The 19,749-nt window shown below is 39.5% G+C and overlaps 1 protein-coding gene across 2 annotated transcripts in view; it reads left to right on the forward strand.

Moving 5' to 3' along the window:
* caln2 (calneuron 2) overlaps positions 1-19,749 on the forward strand; it is a 31,721-nt gene extending 11,972 nt beyond the window's left edge. For both annotated transcript variants that reach the window (XM_023287559.3, XM_035955946.2), the window contains exons 3-6: positions 2,044-2,187; positions 4,119-4,231; positions 13,737-13,890; positions 19,445-19,749. In XM_023287559.3, the coding sequence (XP_023143327.1) occupies positions 2,044-2,187; positions 4,119-4,231; positions 13,737-13,890; positions 19,445-19,572 (539 nt within the window). In that variant the 3' untranslated portion in view covers positions 19,573-19,749. The remainder of the gene's footprint in view (positions 1-2,043; positions 2,188-4,118; positions 4,232-13,736; positions 13,891-19,444) is intronic.

Here is a 19,749-nt window from a genome sequence, read left to right on the forward strand (position 1 = left end):
AACTCTGTAAAAATATGATGGAGAAGCATAAGTCAGGGGATCTATGTCAAGAAAATTTCCAAGTCACTAAATATCTCTTGTAGATATCTGTTGTCACTTTGACATGAAAGAGTCTTTTTTTTGGGGTAAATTCTTGTCGAAATAGCCAAATTTAATTGACTAATATTCAATGTCGAAAAGCATTTTAAATGGAAAACAAACAAAGGGGGTCAATACTTTTGATGGATACTGTAGCTATGTGTGAATTCACAAGATGGTCATTGTTGGCATCAGATGACCAGTTGAAAACATTACCAGGTCAGGAGCTGAATATTTAACACTAGAAGAACAAACTGTAATCTTAAACTGACACGAGGAATTAAAAAATATAATATGGGCTAAAAGCAACATGGTTGCTGAGGTCAAAGAAAGAAAGGAAACCGAGGTTGGCAAAAAAAAACCCCTGCAGACTGTGTGAGTGTGTAAGTTAATAGGCTTATCAATATAATTGTCTCATCATTAAGGCACAAGAAGATCTGACTATAATTACAATTGAGTATTCCATTAAATGTGTTGCTTAGATGTCGCCCTATTCTTATGGGATGTAAAGTAATTTTAGCCTCATTCTGTCAGCTGTAACCCCAGCTGTGTTAAATAGTCTTAAAAACAAGTAATGACGAGATATAAAAGCATCATTCAAACTGGTAAGCAGGCTTATTGTGAATCTTATAAGGTCAACAAGTGCAAGGCTTTATTGCTGTAATCAGTCTGTGTTTTAGGATTATATCACTTTACAAAGGCCTATGGAACAATGAAATGGCTTTGGAATTACTTACAGCCAACAGGAAGAAAAAAAAACAGCAGGAAGGTGAGAGTTCCCTGCACTGAAAATCTATATCTCTCGCTATAAACACATCAAACTCAATGGGATCATCAATCAATGGTGATATGATCAGTTATTAATATAAAAATATTAATCAAAACCACTTCACAGTTAGAGCATAGTTTAGGTAATTATTTAGGGAAAAAAACTAAGCTAAAATGAGTTAAGATACCAGCAGCAGTGTCACAGTCACATAGTTCAATGATCCAACCGTCTACCTCGACTCTCCCTCTGACAGGTTTTGTTGTGCAATGACAGCATCGCATCGCTTCTGCTTTTTCACCTGAGAGACACTAACAATCATTATTTCCTCAACCACAAGAACTCCTTGGCAGGAAAATGTACATGTATGTCATTTTGTGCATGAAGTGCATAAACAAACGGCCGGTGCTGCTGTTGTTCAGTCTTGTTATATTTGGCAGTCTAACAAGCAGTGTAGACAAAGGCATGATAGCAGACATCACACAAGAACACAAAGATCAAACACAAAAAACGTCAAGGAGACAAGAGGTTTTTTTTTAAATGACACGCAAATGTTACCAACAAACAAGGAAATATGCCTGTAATATTGTGTAGCAAGATGAAAATAAATCTTCTAATAACAAGACAAATCTCTCTCTTTCTGTCTCTCTCTCCCACACACACACACACACACACACACACACACACACACACACACACACACACACACACACACACACACACACACACACACACACACACACACACACACACACACACACACACACACACACACACACACACACACACACACACACAGAAGAAGGACCAGAGTAGTCACTCAATCAAATAAGTCCCAGCCTTGAATTGTAATGGCAATAAAGAATAAAGATGAAGAGATTTTTTTATCTGCTGCGATGAGCTCCTGACCTCTAAAACACGTACAGAACAAGGAGAGGAAAATAAATGGAGAAGTGAAGGACACCACAACTGGCAACCTTGTCCCCGTCTGACCAGAAACCCATTAAACGGCACCAACAAGACAACCAAGGATGCACAATATTAACATAAAACACACGTTATCTAAAGAGTTACCTTTAATACAAAAATAGGAGTTATGTGTTTCACTTTTTGTGTCTTTTTTCCCTAAAGGAAAGAAATGAAAGAGCCACAGAGACAGGCAGTAATGTACAGTGCCATGTTGTGTGTTTGTTGTGCAGAGATCCGTGAGGCGTTTCGTGTTTTGGATCGTGATGGGAATGGTTTCATCTCTAAACAGGAGCTGGGAATGGCCATGCGCTCCCTGGGTTACATGCCCAGTGAAGTGGAGCTGGCTATCATCATGCAGAGACTGGACATGGATGGTGAGCCGCTACATAAGGACACACACTTGGGTGCATGGACAACACACACACAGTGAACTAAACGAGTGTGCCACTGCTCAGCATATACTGCATGTGTATGATGTTTGTTCGTTAGTACAATATAATATGCACAGTCTTAAAGAGGAGATTTTCCTTCCAAAGAAATCCGCACGAATGCTTCTATGTGTTGAATTTTAATGTGACATAAATGAAAAAACCCTTAAATGATGCCCAAAACATTTAACTTAACAAGTCTTTCACTTACTTGAGGCAAAATGGGATTTTTAGTTACAGCTTCCGTCAAAATGTTTCCTCAAAACAGTTTCCTAAACTGCTTTAACAGCAGCAGGTGGTCAACTGTCAAAAACAAATTCCCTCGGAGACAATAAAGAGGGAGTCTGTCTGCTCCTGCTCCTTAAACTTCAGCTCTGCTTCTAAATTCTCAGAGACTTGCAATTACTCCTAAGCAGTCCCTGCATCACAAACAAGCTAGTCAGTCTTTCAGCTGGTTCTTATCTGCCTGCTCTTGATTCCACAGCTCGCAGTAAATATCAAAGGTCAAAGCTAAAAGCTTTTGCTTTTGCTTCCATGAGTAGTTTGACCATCTGAAAGCAGCACTGCCATTTGTTCTGAGGAGAGACGATATCTCTCTTAGAATCCTCTACCTCTGACTTCCATAATCTCCATGTCATGGCTAATAAAGCACTGAGAGCACACGCTGGCACAATTATTTTCGAGAACGTCAGTTATTATCAAGTGTCAGACGACCTGCACAGTCGTTCAGATGAATTTGATCTCATTAAACTCGTGCTTAAGAATTCTTGATCCGCAGATATCCGGAATTATCCTTTCTTCAGGTTTAGGCAAAATCGTCTTTAAAATAAGATTATGTTAATTTAAAGCTCCATTTTTCAGAAACTGTCGTCTGGTGTTGGAATGGATGCTCTCTGAGCAACATAATATACTGTAATACAAGGTAATGTGTAATTTTATGGGTCTATAATCTCCAAGTCATTTCTTAATAATTTCTAAGATTTTTCCTTGAAAAGCCTGTGTGATTTTGCAGTAATTAAAGGAGAAAATCAATTACCTTAGAATGAAATCTCCATGTGAACATTACTGACATTGTTGCCTTGCCTGCAGACGTATTTTACATTTTTGCATGTGTAGCTGGCCAGCTGTGAACTGACTAACAGACTCTCTGGGTTACACAGTAATTAATTAGAATCCATTTATTGAAAGAGTAGTCACTGAATACTCTCTGTTTTCCCTCTATGATTAGTGGCAAATTGCAAGGTTCTTGCTGGAAGAAATAGAAAATTACAGACACCCAAATAAAGTGGCATCTTACTCATTTTACTTACACAACAGCACTGCAACTTGTGCAGACTACTAATGCTTTTAATATGCCCATATTAATAAGCTGTAATGAATAGAACGCTAGATAGCACTGTAAACTGGTGGTTCAATCAATTTTGGTAATATAGAGTATAATAAGTGTATGCAGTAACTAAACTTTCTGTTTACGCTGCTTACGATTTACTATCGTGGACGTATTCAATGTGTATTAATTCCACAGGATGCCAGATCTTGATTGGTATCTCTAACAGCGTGCAGCAGCAGAATGCAGAATGCAAACACAAGTTATGTCCTTTGAATTTAAATTTGCCAAATGTTCCCTCGATTGTCTCAAAAACAATTCCACACACTCATGCAGGTGCACACGCCTTATTTGAAAGGTGAATTAATGCCGGTGATGCGCGGGTGTTTGTCATGGATGAGAGCTCACCCATCTGTCGGTGTGTCTTACTTGTTTCGGGGGAAGAAATAAACCCAGTCATAAAATGCATAATTTAGCTCAGGTCTGCCAGCCTTTCCATCTCCAGTATCTGATTCTTTTTCTGGTCCTCCTCCCCGTCGTCTACCCGCAGGGGACGGCCAGGTGGACTTTGAGGAGTTCATGACGATACTGGGGCCCAAGCTGCTATCATCCGACAACAGAGAAGGATTCCTGGGCAACACCATCGACAACATCTTCTGGCAGGTGAGAGACAAAACTTTCCTCCTCCCAGCTCAGTCTGCTTCTCATCACTCACACGCCTCGTCGTTCATCATTTCCCCATCCTCCTCCTACTTGCTCTGCCTCACCTCCGACTGTGTATTTCAGCAGTCAGAGCAAGTTTTACATCCTTAAGCACAGCCCCAGTTTCTGCAGGGACTCTGAGCAGGCATGCATAAAAACACACACACACAAAACACACACACACACACACACACACACACACACACTCTCAGGCCCCCCACCTGCTTCTTCTGTTCCCTTGCAGACTTTTATTTTTTCTTTCTTTTCGACTAAGGGGGAAAAGAGACCTGCTGAGAATTAAGTGTGGTTCTTATTGCAAGTATGTTTTTCGGGTGTGTGTTGCTGGAGGCATTACCATCATAAAGATTTCTGGGAGGTGCCCCTGTTTGGGGATAAAAACTCTGAGCTTGTGTGCTTTCAAGTGTCCAAACTGGGCACTATGGTAATTAAGGCTGCAGCTCATCTGCATGCATTTGAATGTGTTTACTCTGTTTTGGAAAATTGTTCAAGACAAGAAAATTTGCTGCTCTCCGTCTGAGGTAAGATGTGCGACAGTCATGAAAAGCGCTGAGTTTTGACTGTGTGTTTGAGTGTGCAGGGAGGGGGTTGAGCTGAGTGCGAGGACGGCTGGTTGAGCAGGGCGACAGCGCTGGGGAAGCTGTTCGCCACTTTTCCTTGAGTCAAATCAGAGGAGAAACATTTAGAGGGTGACTCACTGAAATGAGGAGGTGTGTGAGTTTCAGGTTACAAACACTTACTGGACCACAGTCACATTCCCAGATTTCATTGTGCAACCACTTTGAGGAAAGTATAATTGAAAGGAATAGCCATCTATGCCATTTGCATATCAGAAATTTAAAGCAAAAGAAAGGGAAAAATAATGCTAATTTTAACGTCGGGATCATTGTGTGAAATAGAACACCTTTTTATAAATGAGACCCTCTGCGTCCGTGACGGATGGATGGAGCAAGACAGAGTACAGAGCAAGAGCCGGCGAGGCTGAAAGAGATGCTAGAATAGAGAGGCGAGCTTGACAATATGTGGGGGGGAGTGTGGTGCAGGAGGAGGGGGGATGCCCCACATAAAGATACAGGAATATAAAGGAAAAACCACAAAGGGGAAGAGAGGGAGGAAAATGAAAGAAGTACGAGAGGCTGTGATTCACGAAGGTCGCAGACAGTGTGCATCTCTGGGGTGATATAAAATGTGCACCTCCCACAAAGAGAGAGGGAAAAAAGGGGAGGAAGGGACAGAAGAGGGAGAGTATAGGAAGCCGAAGGGGGAGAAACGGTGAGAGGAAGTGTGTCTCTCTGGGCTGTGAGAGCAACATTTTGTGTGTTTAGATTTCACAGAGCTCAGAGGAAGGAGAGGGAAAATCATTGTGTTGAAAGGAGAAGGTTCACCGTGATGGATTCACCATAATGTCTCAGTTCAGTGTGTTCACATCATATCCAAACGCACACAGAGGTGTCTGATGGTCGACTTCAATATGGCTGACATGGCGTGTTTTGTGCGTAACTGTGTTCTTCTTCAAGTGTGTTCAGTTGTGTGTATGTGTGCGGCATAAATAGAGATGTCCTTGTCATTCTGCTCAGCCTGTTTTCTTCAGTCTACCATTGAAAGATCGACCGTTTTAATGTTTGTTTTCCACTGTAGCGTGGTCGGAGTCCGACCTCTGGGAGATTCAGATGTCAGCTTAGGAAAACTTCTGACTCGAGTTAGCAAATTTTCTGCTGACAGTCGGTAAATTAGATTTAAAAAAGATAGCACCCATGTTCCGTTGCAAATTAAGCCGCATCACTTAAAGAGAGTCGGTAAAAACAACCATCTTTTAACCAATACCTTAAGAAAAAAAACTGTTGTCAGTGACCAGCTGTGTATTATATTCGTTTGGCAGACAGTTCTGTCCTAATGGGCATGCAGATTTTTCCAACACATGTCAGGAGCGGTTTCAGGGTTGCTGCTCATGGACTGCTTTGACAGAACTTGTAGATAGAAGGAACCGGCCACTGAAGCAACAAGACCTGCTCAAACACCTGAGCACCCGTCAAAGCAAGTTTAGCACCTTTACTAAAAATTTTGCCAACTGTGTTGTGGAAGTTCAGCGATGTTGAGGCAGACACAGAGAGACACGCTGGAGACTCAGGTGACTTAGGTTGTGATTAATGTTTACTGATATCAGGAGAAGTGACACCGACAGAGCAGCAGTGCCAGCATCAGTTCTGAGGATTTTCTCTGATCTTTGGGTATATGTTGTAGTTAGAAGGTCAGATTTAGATTACAGACTAATATGGAGGCAACTAGTCTGCTTAGTCATGCCAGAATAGACAATATCTAACCTCCATCTGCCTATCTAAAGGACATTATGACTCTAGAAGGGGAAAAGAGTAATTTTTCTTTCACTAACTTAAAGTGTAACACCTAAAATCTCGCAGGCTGTATTGTGTTCTAGGACACAAGCAGCATCACTCTAGAGTGAAGTTAAGGCAAGATGTTTGAACATTTAATATTTAAACCGGATATGTGTCACTGATATCCATAATTCAGTTCTTCCTTGTGGGGAATAAAAAAACATTTCAGATATCAACAATGCAATTTTCTCCTGTACACAACTGCAGTTTCAGAGATAGGACCAATAACATCACTTTTACCTTTCAAATAATTCAGCCACGTGTATCTGCACCTGAATTATGACTGGTATACGTTCCAGTTATCTACAGTTTAGTTTGGACTAGTGATAATTCTAACTCAGTATATCTTTAAGATATCACTGTTGTCCTTGAACAAGTCAGAATGAAGCTGTTGCTATCTTGAACTGGACCTCTGCCTAGTCAAAATGTAGATATAGATATCTTAAATTACAGTTGTGGTGAGTTAAAATGACATTGTACATGTCTGTAGTTATGTCAGAATCTACAGAAAGTTGGAGGCAAAGTCAGCTTATATATTATGGTACTGCAACCATAGCCACATATAAAAAAGTCACTCTGCCAACTTCTAGTTAATTTCCACCAGAAGTCTCAAATGAACGAAACTCTTGTTCTTCACAAACTCAAAATTGCTGATAAATCATGTTTTAATGATCTTATCCCCCAGAGTAACTCTTTTTTAATGCTTTGCTGGACCAATATTCAATTCGAAGCCACACATTTGCAGCAATTCAGACTAGTCATAATGACAATTCAGCAGTTTTCATCTGATGTTCTGAGAAGCTGAATTACAGAATCTCCAGCTGTTGTTTATACCATTGATGATTTTATTACAAATAGAATAAATAAAGTTTCAGACTGGTCACAGTGTAATTACAGATTAAAAATACAGTAGTTGATATTTGTCATTATAATTTTTGATAGTCAAACTTAGTAAATAATTGTTAAAATGGCCAATTACTAAACATTACCAGGAAGAGGCTTGCTGCTTAAATAATCCTGAAATGGAATCTATGGGAGAAACCTTATGCAATCAAACATTCAATCAAGTGAGTCAGTTGTTGTGAAACTGTGTGCGTGCATAATAAAAGTATAAGCTGTGGAAAAAATGCAGTTTATACCTTATTTTGGGGCAAAATCACCAGACCTTAAAAGCGATTTTTAACATATTTGACTGGTGATTCAATGCATGCAGTTTTTATGTCCCAGTGTTCATTGATGTCGCAGTTATGTCTCGGATTTTCTTTACAGATGCACCAGAGCAAATTTCAGATCTCGCTGTTTGGCGATGCTGGGCCATTTTCTTTATAGACTCCTCATTTTCTAGTAATAGACCGTAACAGTAATAGTAACGACAGAGTAGCGATTATTTGTGCAACTGGAAGAATTTGCAAAAAAGCCTGAACAACCTGCACTATTATTTTCCAAGTGAGGCCAATTTCCCCAGACAGACGCCCTATTTTTTCACAAAAAAATAGCAAGGACTTGGAAATATGTTGTTTGTACGTCCCCTGCTGTGTAAATATTGTGCAGCAGATAATGATTCAACGAGTATCTTCTCCTGTAGATGACACAAAAGGAAAGAAACTACCATTTTATTGTGTCCACACTGTTATCTGACATCTTAAAATACTTTAGAGCATTTCAATCATAAGATTTTGTGCTTTTAAACGTGGATATTTTGTCAAATTTGAATCGGAACAAAGCAATGCCATTTAAAGTCCAGCAGTCCAGTGAATGTTAAAGGTTAAAGTTGCTCGTATTTAAATTAATGTCAAGTTTCTCGTTTTCTTTCATTGAAATGTTGATTTGTTTTAGCTCAGCCACCTGTCAGTATTTTTTGTCAGTGAAAACAGAAACTGAAAAAAAAGCTAAAAGGATCTGGAGTAAGACTAATCTCTGCCGTCTACATCTGTTGAAACCGTCTGCAGCGTTCATTCTAATGACCAGTCATGCCAAACATAGAGTTATCTTTTTCAATAAAGTGGTGTGTCTCTGTTGCATAATAACTGCCATTTGGTGGATAGTGTCATCCAAAGTGCAGAACTATTAATACAGTCTGGTGTCTGAAAAGCGACAGGAAGTCTTCAGTTTCAGCATCGTGACTCTGGGAAACTTGAGATTGACAAAATCTGTTTGTATTTTTAGTTGTTGGCTTTCGTTCCGTCACTTACAGCTGGGACCTGTTCTGTTTCTGTGGACACTGTTTATCTATTATTCATTTGTGGTTGGTTGTACCCTTCTTTGTTCAAAAACATACTATCAGGTGTTTTCTGTGTGTATTTTGGTACATATGGGTGCAAGTATGCAATTTGTGTAAACACAGTAGCATACTACACAGTTGACTGATTACTAGCCTTACTGCAGGCCATTCTCCTGCACACTTTCCCTATATGTCCAGTTTTTTCCATTGTCACTATCCTATAAAAGCAAGAAGGCAGAAGAAAAATAAAGCATCTAAGAAAAAGCACTTTGGCACAAAAGTGGGTTGCTTGCAGGGAAAAGACAGAAACTTCAAAGTGTCACCTTAGGGTTATAGGAGGGAGGGAGTTCAGAATAAAGGAAACAATGCTCACAGGCTGCCTCTCCAAGCAACTTTTTAGACACATGTCAGAAGACGAAGCAGGTGGACGACTGACGAAACAAGCTCGTGCTGTATGAGGGCAGGCAGGATTAGACAGGAAGGACAGCGTGGAAGCACCTGTTCTTCTGATTGATGTGTCTTGGCTCCTTCAGTATGTCGCCGGTCACTGCTCACGATGCCCCGCTGTTTTCCTGTCAACCGCTCGCTGTCATGCACACACACGCACACACACACACACACAAATCCCATATTTGAGTTCATTCAGTGAAAGACAAAATGCTTCGACAGGCAAACTCTCGAGTCTTCTTTGCCTCCCCTGTTCATCACTCTGTGTGTGTGTCCTTCAGAGACCAGGCAGGAGGAGAAAATCACTCTGTTGGTTAGTAACAGGTAGCAGCTCCTCTGTGGCTTTTTCCCCCTTTAGACAGACGGACATACAGACAGACAGAAACATTGTACATTCTCTATGCTGCTGCCCTCAGCTGTCATGTTGCCTGTCCTGCGGCTGCAATCCAAAAAAGTTGTTCCTCCATTTCGCTGCATCCATTCGAGGCTCAGACAGCTATGCCAAAAAAAAAAAAAAGGGAGCAGAAATAGGCATCTCAGGCCTCCAGTGCTGCTGCCACTCCCTCTCTATCTGGCCTGGAGCTCCACACAAGGCTGCATGACTCAGAGCAGGTTGATCCAAAGTGCTGGATTTTTGCGTCATCATCTGGAAAAATGTAATCCGTACACCAATATAGCTGCTCCCAAGAATTTATTGAACATTTATTAAATCACTACCTCACAGTGATTGTAAATGAGTTGAGTATGGAAATGTATTTGAGTCCTGTGATGTTCAAAGTGTTTGGATTCAAGTCTTGGCACCGTTTCAGTGTTTCTGTGGTTGATTCACTGTAAAAAAAAAAAAAAAGCATTTTGATGTAATTTTACCGCTTAATTTTAGATTTTTTCTGTCTATTTTTGAAATACACAAAAATATCACTGCAATTGTGTGAATTTACATATCTAATGTAAAATAACATTGATAACCTTTAACTGCAACTAACCATCAAATGCCTATTTTGTTTGAATCAACTGAAATTTTTAAAAATAAAAACATTGTTAAAATATGTTTTAACATGCATATCATAGTTTTACAAATATTTCCTTTATATTTAATAGATGAAACTGTAAAATTCAAGTTTAATACTCAAGTTTACTGTGTAAATTCGATACAATTAGTGCTAATTGTCAGAAAAAGAAGCACTGGCGCTGTAATATTTTATAGATTTGTTTGTTAAATGAGAGAAACTGTATAAAATTACAGATGTTTTCACAAAAAAATGTTGAATGAACATCTTTTAATCAACATATATAAAATTCTGTTCATCTAGTTGTTATTGTCATTATTATTATTATTATTATTATTATTATTATTATTATTATTATTATTATTATTATTATTATTATTATTATTATTATTATTATTATTATTGTTATTGTTATTGTTATTGTTATTATTATAGTAGTAGTATTAGTAGTAGTATTGGTATTGCTATTTCTATTTTAAAAGGTAATCTTTATTATTGGTATTTTCCCTTATATGCCACCTCCACTGTTTAGATATTATTATTATTTTTATAGTTCATTTTTATACATATGGCAATTAATAGTCATGTACATATTTTATTTTTTTTTTTGGTAATGTTCTTAATTTTTTCATGTAGAAACTGTGCCTATCCATATGCTGATTCCATTTGTTTATGTTCCGATCAAGACCAGCAGATCTGCCAGCTGATGTATTTTATTTGGCTCTGTATGTTACTTTGTAGAGCTTTTATTCTCGAAACATCACCATGAGGTAGTAATTTAATAAATGTCCTCAAGAGCAGCTGTACTTGTGCGCTGAAAATGTTTTTCCAGATGATGACTCAGATATATTTTTGTCCAGCACTTAGGACTCATTACATGAATGTGCCTGCTTTTTGTATGCGGTTTCTCTTTGACCATATATATTTGAAGAATACTCACGTATGTAACACCATTCATGTCAATTTTATGGCCACATAGCACAAATTTGTCTCAAGGGACTTTACAGTCTAACACCATATACTCTGTCTGGATTGAGATAAGGCAAAAACCCTTTAACAGGTAAGAAAAAAAGAGGGATGGACTGTTGGAAGAGCTGTGGATGCAAAGTTGACTGATGCACACAAACCTTAAAGAGCCTCAGAGAATATTAATAACTGGGATAAAATGAATCCATCTGCAAAGCATCCGTCAATCACACCAGAAGTGACAAGGTTCCAAACATGAGATTTTGGTGGAGGAACAACACTTTTGTTTACAGTTAGATTATGGATTTTATGCTTTTGTTGTGTTTTGTTTGTTTTCTACTTTTGCTAAGGTGATTACAACTTATCCCCCCTGCACTGAATCTTGTTAGTCGTGTTTGACTGCCCCTCTGTCTTCATCCACTCCTGTCACTTTTGCTTGTTTACTGTTTCAAAAATAAAAGAAGGGAAACAAAAAAACAAGTTGTTTGCTCCATTATGAATAATCGTCACGTGTGGGCGTCGGTCTGTGTGTGTGTGAGTGGGAGGGAGAAGAGGTGGAGGAAACCAGAGAGTGTGTTTGCCTGTGCAGTTATGTGAAATCATTCTTATTTACTGCCACATCTCACTTCGGCTGGTCGTGTTGTGTGTGTTTATTTTTATTTCTGTGCACGTTCCTGCGTGTGCAAATGCATCCGAATGCATGTTTCCATGATTACAGTGTAAATCTCCTGAAAAGGTGGCACGGATGGTTACGCTGGAATCAATACACATTTTCAGAGCAGAGAGGAGCAGACATACAGAATACATAAAGACCCGGTAACATAAAACGTGCTTTGCACCTGTTTCTGATCATGTGCACGTGCCCATGCTGCAAGATGATGATATCACACTTATCTATGAACGTCTTGGTTATGTTCCATTGATTGCTTTGCTGCACTGTAGAAATCTGCTGTTAGGTTGAACACCAATAAATTCTGCAAAAAACTATTTTCAAATGTTAAATGTTTTCTGAAACAGAAGCACTTAAGAGCCCAAATAAAATACAGTTCCAAGAATTATGCTATGAATCAATGAATATGTGACACTTGGATGAAAAAGAAAAAAAATGATACCACTCCCATATATCTCCATTAAATGTGAAGCTATGGCTGCAGATGGGTCATTTACCTGACCATAAAGGTTGGAAACAGGAGGAAGCAGCAAGTGTGAGCTATAGAAGCTCCAGCTGTCTTTTTTTTAAACTTTGGATATAGGCAGATGAGTAGTTTCCCTCTATTTTAAGTGTTTTTACTAACCTATACTGTCTTTTGCTCATAAAGATCTTCCAATTTAACTCTAAGCAAAAATCTGAAAAAGAAGACCACTTTAAACATTAAATAAACTGCAAATCTACCTGTGCATTCAGTGTGTGCTTTTGCTTGTCCTCGCATTTCATTTGGTGCCAAAGAGATACTGGAGTTTGATACAGAGTCCTGCTAATTAAAGGATTTCCAACCTCTCCTCAGGTAGTTTTGCTTTGGTAAACAGTATCTGTTTTACTTAAAGTGGGCGAGCACAAATGATGCTGCTTTCAGCGTTTAGCGAGCATAGCGATAACGCACCAGCAGGATTATGGTTCCCTCGTTGAAATGAGCATCCCCTCTTCCCTATCACAACTCTTTTACATCTCTACCACCAATGTCTGCAAGTTGTGCTTTCTCCATCTGTCTCCCACTACTTTGACCTCATCACACTTTCCCATTTTCTTATCTCCCAGCGTCTCTCTCTCTATCAACCCCTTATTTTCTTCCTCTCTGCCATGCCTGCCTCAGTGTGTCCATCTGTTGTGCTAAACCAAGCGACTGATTGTATTTGAGGCTGTCAGTGAGGTAAATAATCCTGATACATGCTCTTGGGTTTGAGGATGTTGTGTGCGTTGTGGAGAAGATCAGTTTTTGGGGGGAAGAGAAGAAGGATGTGATTTTTTTGGAAGGGTAGATGGAGGCAGAAATAGTCTTCAAGTCAGTGGTTGGTGAGAGTCTCATCAGTCATTTTAAACATGAACATGTACACAGAAATGAAAGCACAACCACCTACAAGGAGGAAAATGTGTTGCCATTTCCATATTAATTGGGACATCCATTAAACTGATTGTGCTTGTGTACATTTATGCACACAAACAGGATTGCATACTGATTCAGGCGTCCAAAAATAGCACCAGTGATGCTTTACATTACAACTGACACACGGTTCCTACTCGCCTACCGTATCTGCACATTACACATTTACCCAGTAATGTGCAGATTCATAAATGCCATTATTTGTTGCAGCTTGTACATTTCACACCTCATTCTTATCTTCTATATTTATCTGCCCTCATAAAGCCAGTTTGTGGATGACTGTGTGTGTGCATTGATCGCTGTGTGCCCCTGCAGTTTGACATGCAGCAGCTGTCTCTGGATGAGCTGAAGCAGGTGCTGTTCCACGCCTTCCGGGACCACCTGACAATGAAGGACATAGAGAACATCATCATCACCGAGGAGGAGAGCCTCAATGAAACCTCAGGGAACTGCCCTGAGTACGAGGGAGGTGAGGAAGCAGTTCACAACGGAAACTTTACTCTCATAAATACCTGTGATATTTTAAGCAGCAGTTCAACACTAAGCTGAGTATCTGTGATTAGTCAAGCTGTCTGATGAAAGAGTCAGAAATGTGAGAAATACACTTATTAGCTTTGCACAGAGAGTTAGATGAGAAGATCAATATCTTTCTCACATCTGGGTGCTAAATGTGGTGCAAGTGCCAAAAGGCAATTAGATTAGCTTTGCAAAAAGACTAGAAGCAGCCTGTTTCCAGATGTTTGGATTACTACCAACATCTGCTGAATCTACGCTGGTATAGACACAGCATGCTAATGGGCTTTTCTAACTTAGAGAAGAAGTTAAAACTCTTGTTTCTGTTGTTATTGTTTGCAAAGGGCTGCATGTAGGCAATTGTGCAGAAAAAGTATTTGAGGTGTTCAACTGGTAACAAATGATCAGTTTGTTAATTAATCCATACTCTGGTCAGGTGTGGCTTTAATGGACAAATATTAGACCGTTTACACAGACACCTCTTTGACCAGTAACTATGAAGATCCACCTTAAAATGCAGCTTTATTCAAATGACATGCTGGCAAGAGAGAGCTAAGAATGGGCTGTTAGCTGCTGGGTGCTGTAGTCAGGAACTTGAACGTCTACAACTTCACAATTTTTTTGTCTAAGAAATAATTTCAGAAAACACAGTACAACCGAGAATCTGCAACACGATGCTCTGGATGGACGTGTTCAACAATGTGGTCTTGTTCCTCCAAGTGTCCATCAACTTCAGCAAGCCCATTCATACCTCCGTTCTGTTGTACAGCTGTTAGAACAACAAATACTTCTTCCCCTATGTTTAAAAGAGTAAAAAGATTTTTTTTCGAATTGTTCAGTATAATTTCTTGTACAATTCAAACAGGTCATTTGATGTGTTCTCTGGCATCAAGGAAAACAAATTAGAACAAAGAGAGAAAGAAAAATTCTGTCAAACTCAAGGCACTACTTTGAGTAAATCGTCTTCACTGTATTGACATGTCCTAAATGGAAAAAATACCAGAGTCAGGGTTGTGGCTTCATTGGGGTACAGAGCTGAAGTCTTGTATGGTGCGTCCTGGTGCGAGCTTAGTTGGGAAAACTGGATGAGATTGTCACATTTGTAGAGGTTGTCATAAGTTAACTTCATGCAACTTCTTAAACTGGCATGTAAATCAGTACATCCAGTGATCTGGTGTTCAGACTTCCTGGAGTCAAATTGTTGTTTTTATAGCTCTGTAATGAGATGCTTTATGCTAGTGGGGTTTTCCTACTTTGAGGAATTTTAGTGGTCCTCAGAGGGATTTCAGGCAGCACCCAAAAAATAATACATAAATAGAAGTCACCAGTGCCAGAATGTCAGGAATTAAAAAGAAAAGAGCATAAATATTTATATGCATGTATTTCAACCATTTTTTTAACCTGAGTTTCATTTAATCAAGCATAATACACATATTTGTTTCTTAAGTGGTCAAAAATAACTGCAAAAGGCATAGGTTCCTGTCAAATAAGGTAACAGACTCATTCACAGTCAGGAAAGCCATCAAATAACTACTGATCCTCATAACTACTGGTGGGTTTAGAGTTGAGGTTTGCTTCCAGTCTTTATGCTAAGCTAAGCTAACTGCCTCTGACCTCTAGCTCCTCTCAGATAATGGGACACAAATATGAGAACGGCATCAATCCTCTCATCTCAACTGCAAACAACACAACCAAATTTTGCAAAATATCAAACTACTCCTCTGAGAATAAACTGTCAATGGACAGACAAATTCACAGATATGTTGCTTTTTGAGCATTTGCTACTAAATGAATGCAGTGATTGTCGAATTTCATGTGTTGTGTGTTAATCTGACAGATAAATAGAATAACATTTGAAGACAAGAGATACTGCTGAAGTAAACAGAGCAGGAAAATATTAGAGAATATGACGGCAAGAAGAAAGAAAAGAAAAATTAAACCACATAGCAACAGGAGGGAACTTGCCCTCAAGTCTTTGTTCAATGAGAATAAAGTGGAAAAGACAAAGTGTGAGGTTGTGTGTGATTTTTTAAAAAAAGCACTTTTAAAGTAAAAGTGACTTTCTAAGTTTTTGCTTGGCAATATTCAAGGTGAAATCTTGAATTTTAAATCTGCTGCTATACCAGCATGAAATCCCACCACAGAGGTTTCATCTGTTAGGTGACGGTCCTGATGGGAATGTCAAACATACCTGAGGCAAATTCAAGACTGCAGATGATCAAATCTATTAATCTCAAGGTCATACATCACTTGCTTTGAGTTTCATAGCCAGCAGTGTGAGGGTTGATGGGCCGCTAATATTTGACTGCCCGACTGAAACACAAAAGGTATTTTTTGGAACGCTGAGTTATGTTGCTTTTGGGAGAAGAGTGAGACACAAACCTAAAGCTGACCCTGTGTTTGCTACAGTACAGAGCTCAAAATTGCCTTTCTGCTGTGAAACATCCACCTAGTCAGACTAGGACAAAGGTAAAGACGGATCAAACGCACCAGAAAACTTGGAGAGTCTTAATGAATCCACTGGGTACCTGGCCTACAGTCTCAGGGAGACCTAAAAAGAGATGGCTGGGAGGAAATGGTGCAACTTAGCAGAGAAGGGACAGTGAAGGAGGAGATAAGAGGCTAAAGAAGGGATCAGGGAACTGCTGGCTTGGCACTCGCTTTCACTAAGTTTTTGGTGTTGAGGGAAGAGTGTACCACGGAGTTAGGGCGAGGAAAATGTACAGCATAAAGATACAGAAAGTGTAAAAGTGGTCCCTTGGAGGATAAAGAACAGATGAAGAGGTATAGAGCCTTTAGACAGAACAACTGTATCTTTCTGTACATTTAATCCTCTTCCCACATCCTCAACTTCCCTCTTTCATGGCTGCTTCTTTCCCTTCTTCTTCCTGTCCAAAGGGACCTTGATGCCTTCACAGTTCCTCTTAGATCAACGATTCAGAGCTCTGACTTGATTTATTGATGCAGTGTGTGATTCTAACAAACTGAGACAAGGGGCTGACAGAGAGGAAACTTTTGGTTGTTCTTCTCGCTGCAAGGCCTGTTGGAGGACACATCTGTCTCTGCTCATCTCCTTCCTTCAATCTCCAGAGATTATGTCTTCGAGGGGGACAAAGGCCTTTCAACCCGAACTGATAGGTAGCAAACACAACTTCCACCTTGCTCCTCTTTTGCTGCAGCAGTATTGTAATCAGTCAGCACCGCTCACATATTCATTACTTTTTCTGGGTCACAGAGATAAACTGCAAAACGTGACAACGACAACTCTTAGTTGCTATTACATTCAGATGTGCTTGAGTCAAAGAACAGATGTGTCCCCTAAGAACTAGGTTTAAGTTTTGAAATCTGAATTTTTTATGAAGGTACAACAGAAGAGACTTAGAGGAAATGCTGTTTTAGTTCATTCTCCAACACTATGTGTGATGAAACTATTTCAGCTCAAATGTCCACTTGCTAACATTAGCAGAGCTTGTGGCTGCATGTCACAGTCTTCACTCAGCTGGTGGTCACAGCGGTTGTATATTGACAGGAGATCATAACCTCTGTCAGTTATGTAAATGATATCATTGATCGTTCTGTAGCTGTCCACTGCCTCCTTTTTAATGCTGCACAAAATGTCAGTTTATGACGATGTCATTTTGTAATTTATGTACTAACGGTATTGAATTTCTCAGGGAATAATAACTCAGTGTTTTTAATTACTTAATGCTTTCGTGAACCTTTTTAGGAAATACAGTTTGTTTTGTTGCTATATCTGTGCACTAAATACAGAATGAAGATGGTGTTGGCCAGTAGTAAGCTAAGCATAAAAATACACATCAGTTTACAGGGATTTTGTCCAATTTGAATTGCTTAAACATAGAAGCAGCAAAATCTCCGCCCTCACCACATTTATCAAAGCATCGGATTGAGGACGTGCAAACAGCTTCATCTGTGGCTGATTCTCCTTCTCATGTACGTCCCTCTGGTGCGGATTTGATTTAAAATGTTCATTTGCATCACACATGCCAGACACTGTCACCTTGATGTCTCTCACAGACTGTGCTGTGTGCATGTTCTTTGTTGTTTGTCGGTACAGTGATGCAGTTGAACATTACCGTTTCTTGATTTTTTAGCAAAGACATTATACAGATTTTCTATGGATGTTTTTATTTTTGGGGGGGGTTTTTTTGTTTTGGTTTTTTTTTTTGTTTTTTAGAAAATTCCCATTTGGTGGTGTATATGGACATCCAAAAGACTTGACATATAATCACACAGAATGGAAACTGAGAATTCTCTAACCCAAAGATGCATATCAAATTTGTTTATTAGTACTTCACTAATTAACACTGTGTATCTTATTTGTTTAATCCATGCAAAAACCCAAACCTACAAACTACAAGTAATGATTTAAATGGGGTTATTGCTGGACCATTTCTGTCCACATTCAGCACCTTCTTAGAGTTTCCACTAGTTGTGAACTCGGGGCAGAAATCTTTTTTTGTACAAATTAAATAAATCAGATATAAGTTGTTACTAGTTGAGCTTCAAGGCCAGTTTCTACTTTCCGCATCCATGTGTCCACAAGGTTATATGTAGCATAAATTTCATCACCCACCCACCCAATTCAGTGAGAGCTTATTTGGACCTCGGCTGATGTCCACCTGCACACCAAAACTTGTAAACACGATGAGTGCGAGCAGACTGTACATGCACCAGGAAAACAAATGGCTCTTAAAACAAATGCTTGTCATGAGGAGAGGCTGTGTGAGGAGATTCTCCGTTATCCTCAGCTTTATAATTCTTCATTAAAGGATTCTAGTAGAAAAAGTTGATGTGCTTTGATTTGTAGCACCTGCCGTAAAACAGTGAGAAGTTCTAAAGTCTCCATCCTATCCTACAATCCTTTGCTTTTTCCATCCGCTGTGCCTAACACAGGTCATGAATAGTCACACTGACACAATACCACAACCCAATCTGTAACCACTAAGTCACAGCCTTTTAGAAGAATCCACCTTGTTTTTCTGTCTTCAACATGAGGGGCAATGCGACCGTCTGCCCAGCAAACTGATGTTGACCTGCTGGAGTATGAATAGAACTGCAAGCACGTCTGCTTTCAAAGTCCACATGGGTCTGTGCACACGGACATAGAATGAATGAATTGGCCCTTAGAGATTCTCGTGGGAAGCGCAGACTGCATATGAAAGATGGCTGTAGCTACTATGACATTTCCCATTGGTTTGTTGACTACCATTTTAAAGCCTTGACTTTGGTATTTTGGCCATTCTTATCGTGTTTTTTGAGCAGTGGATCTGACTGAGAACTCCACAGGAGTTCTCCACAGAACTCTGACCTCCGATCCGGACGCTATGTCCATCTTTCTTGATACACAGATGTGACAGTGGTATTGAGCTTCTTGTCTGATTCTCTGCAACAAGAAGTATGTTGAAGTCAATAAATGGTTCAGTTAATTAGTCACAGTCACAGAATAACACTCTTGTTCCTCCTTTTCTCTCTCTCACTCCTCTCAGTCCATCCCAAGAAGAAGAATCGGCAGACGTGTGTCAGAAAAAGCCTGATCTGCGCCTTCGCTATGGCTTTCATCATCAGTGTCATGCTTATCGCAGCCAATCAGATGCTGCGGAACGGCATGGAGTAACCAATTGCACTGTGAGCATGGGGAGTGGACAGAACAGCCATGACCTCACATCTTGTCTTTGCAGCCAAAGCTGGACCAGCCACAACCCCAGCACTTCTCGAAACAATCAGTTGAGTTTTTTTCTTTGTATGTTTTTAAGTTTAATTTGAACCTACCTTATAGTAAAAAAAAAAATAA

The sequence above is a fragment of the Amphiprion ocellaris genome, chromosome 14 (assembly GCF_022539595.1).
Source record: "Amphiprion ocellaris isolate individual 3 ecotype Okinawa chromosome 14, ASM2253959v1, whole genome shotgun sequence".
Taxonomy (NCBI): domain Eukaryota; kingdom Metazoa; phylum Chordata; class Actinopteri; family Pomacentridae; genus Amphiprion; species Amphiprion ocellaris.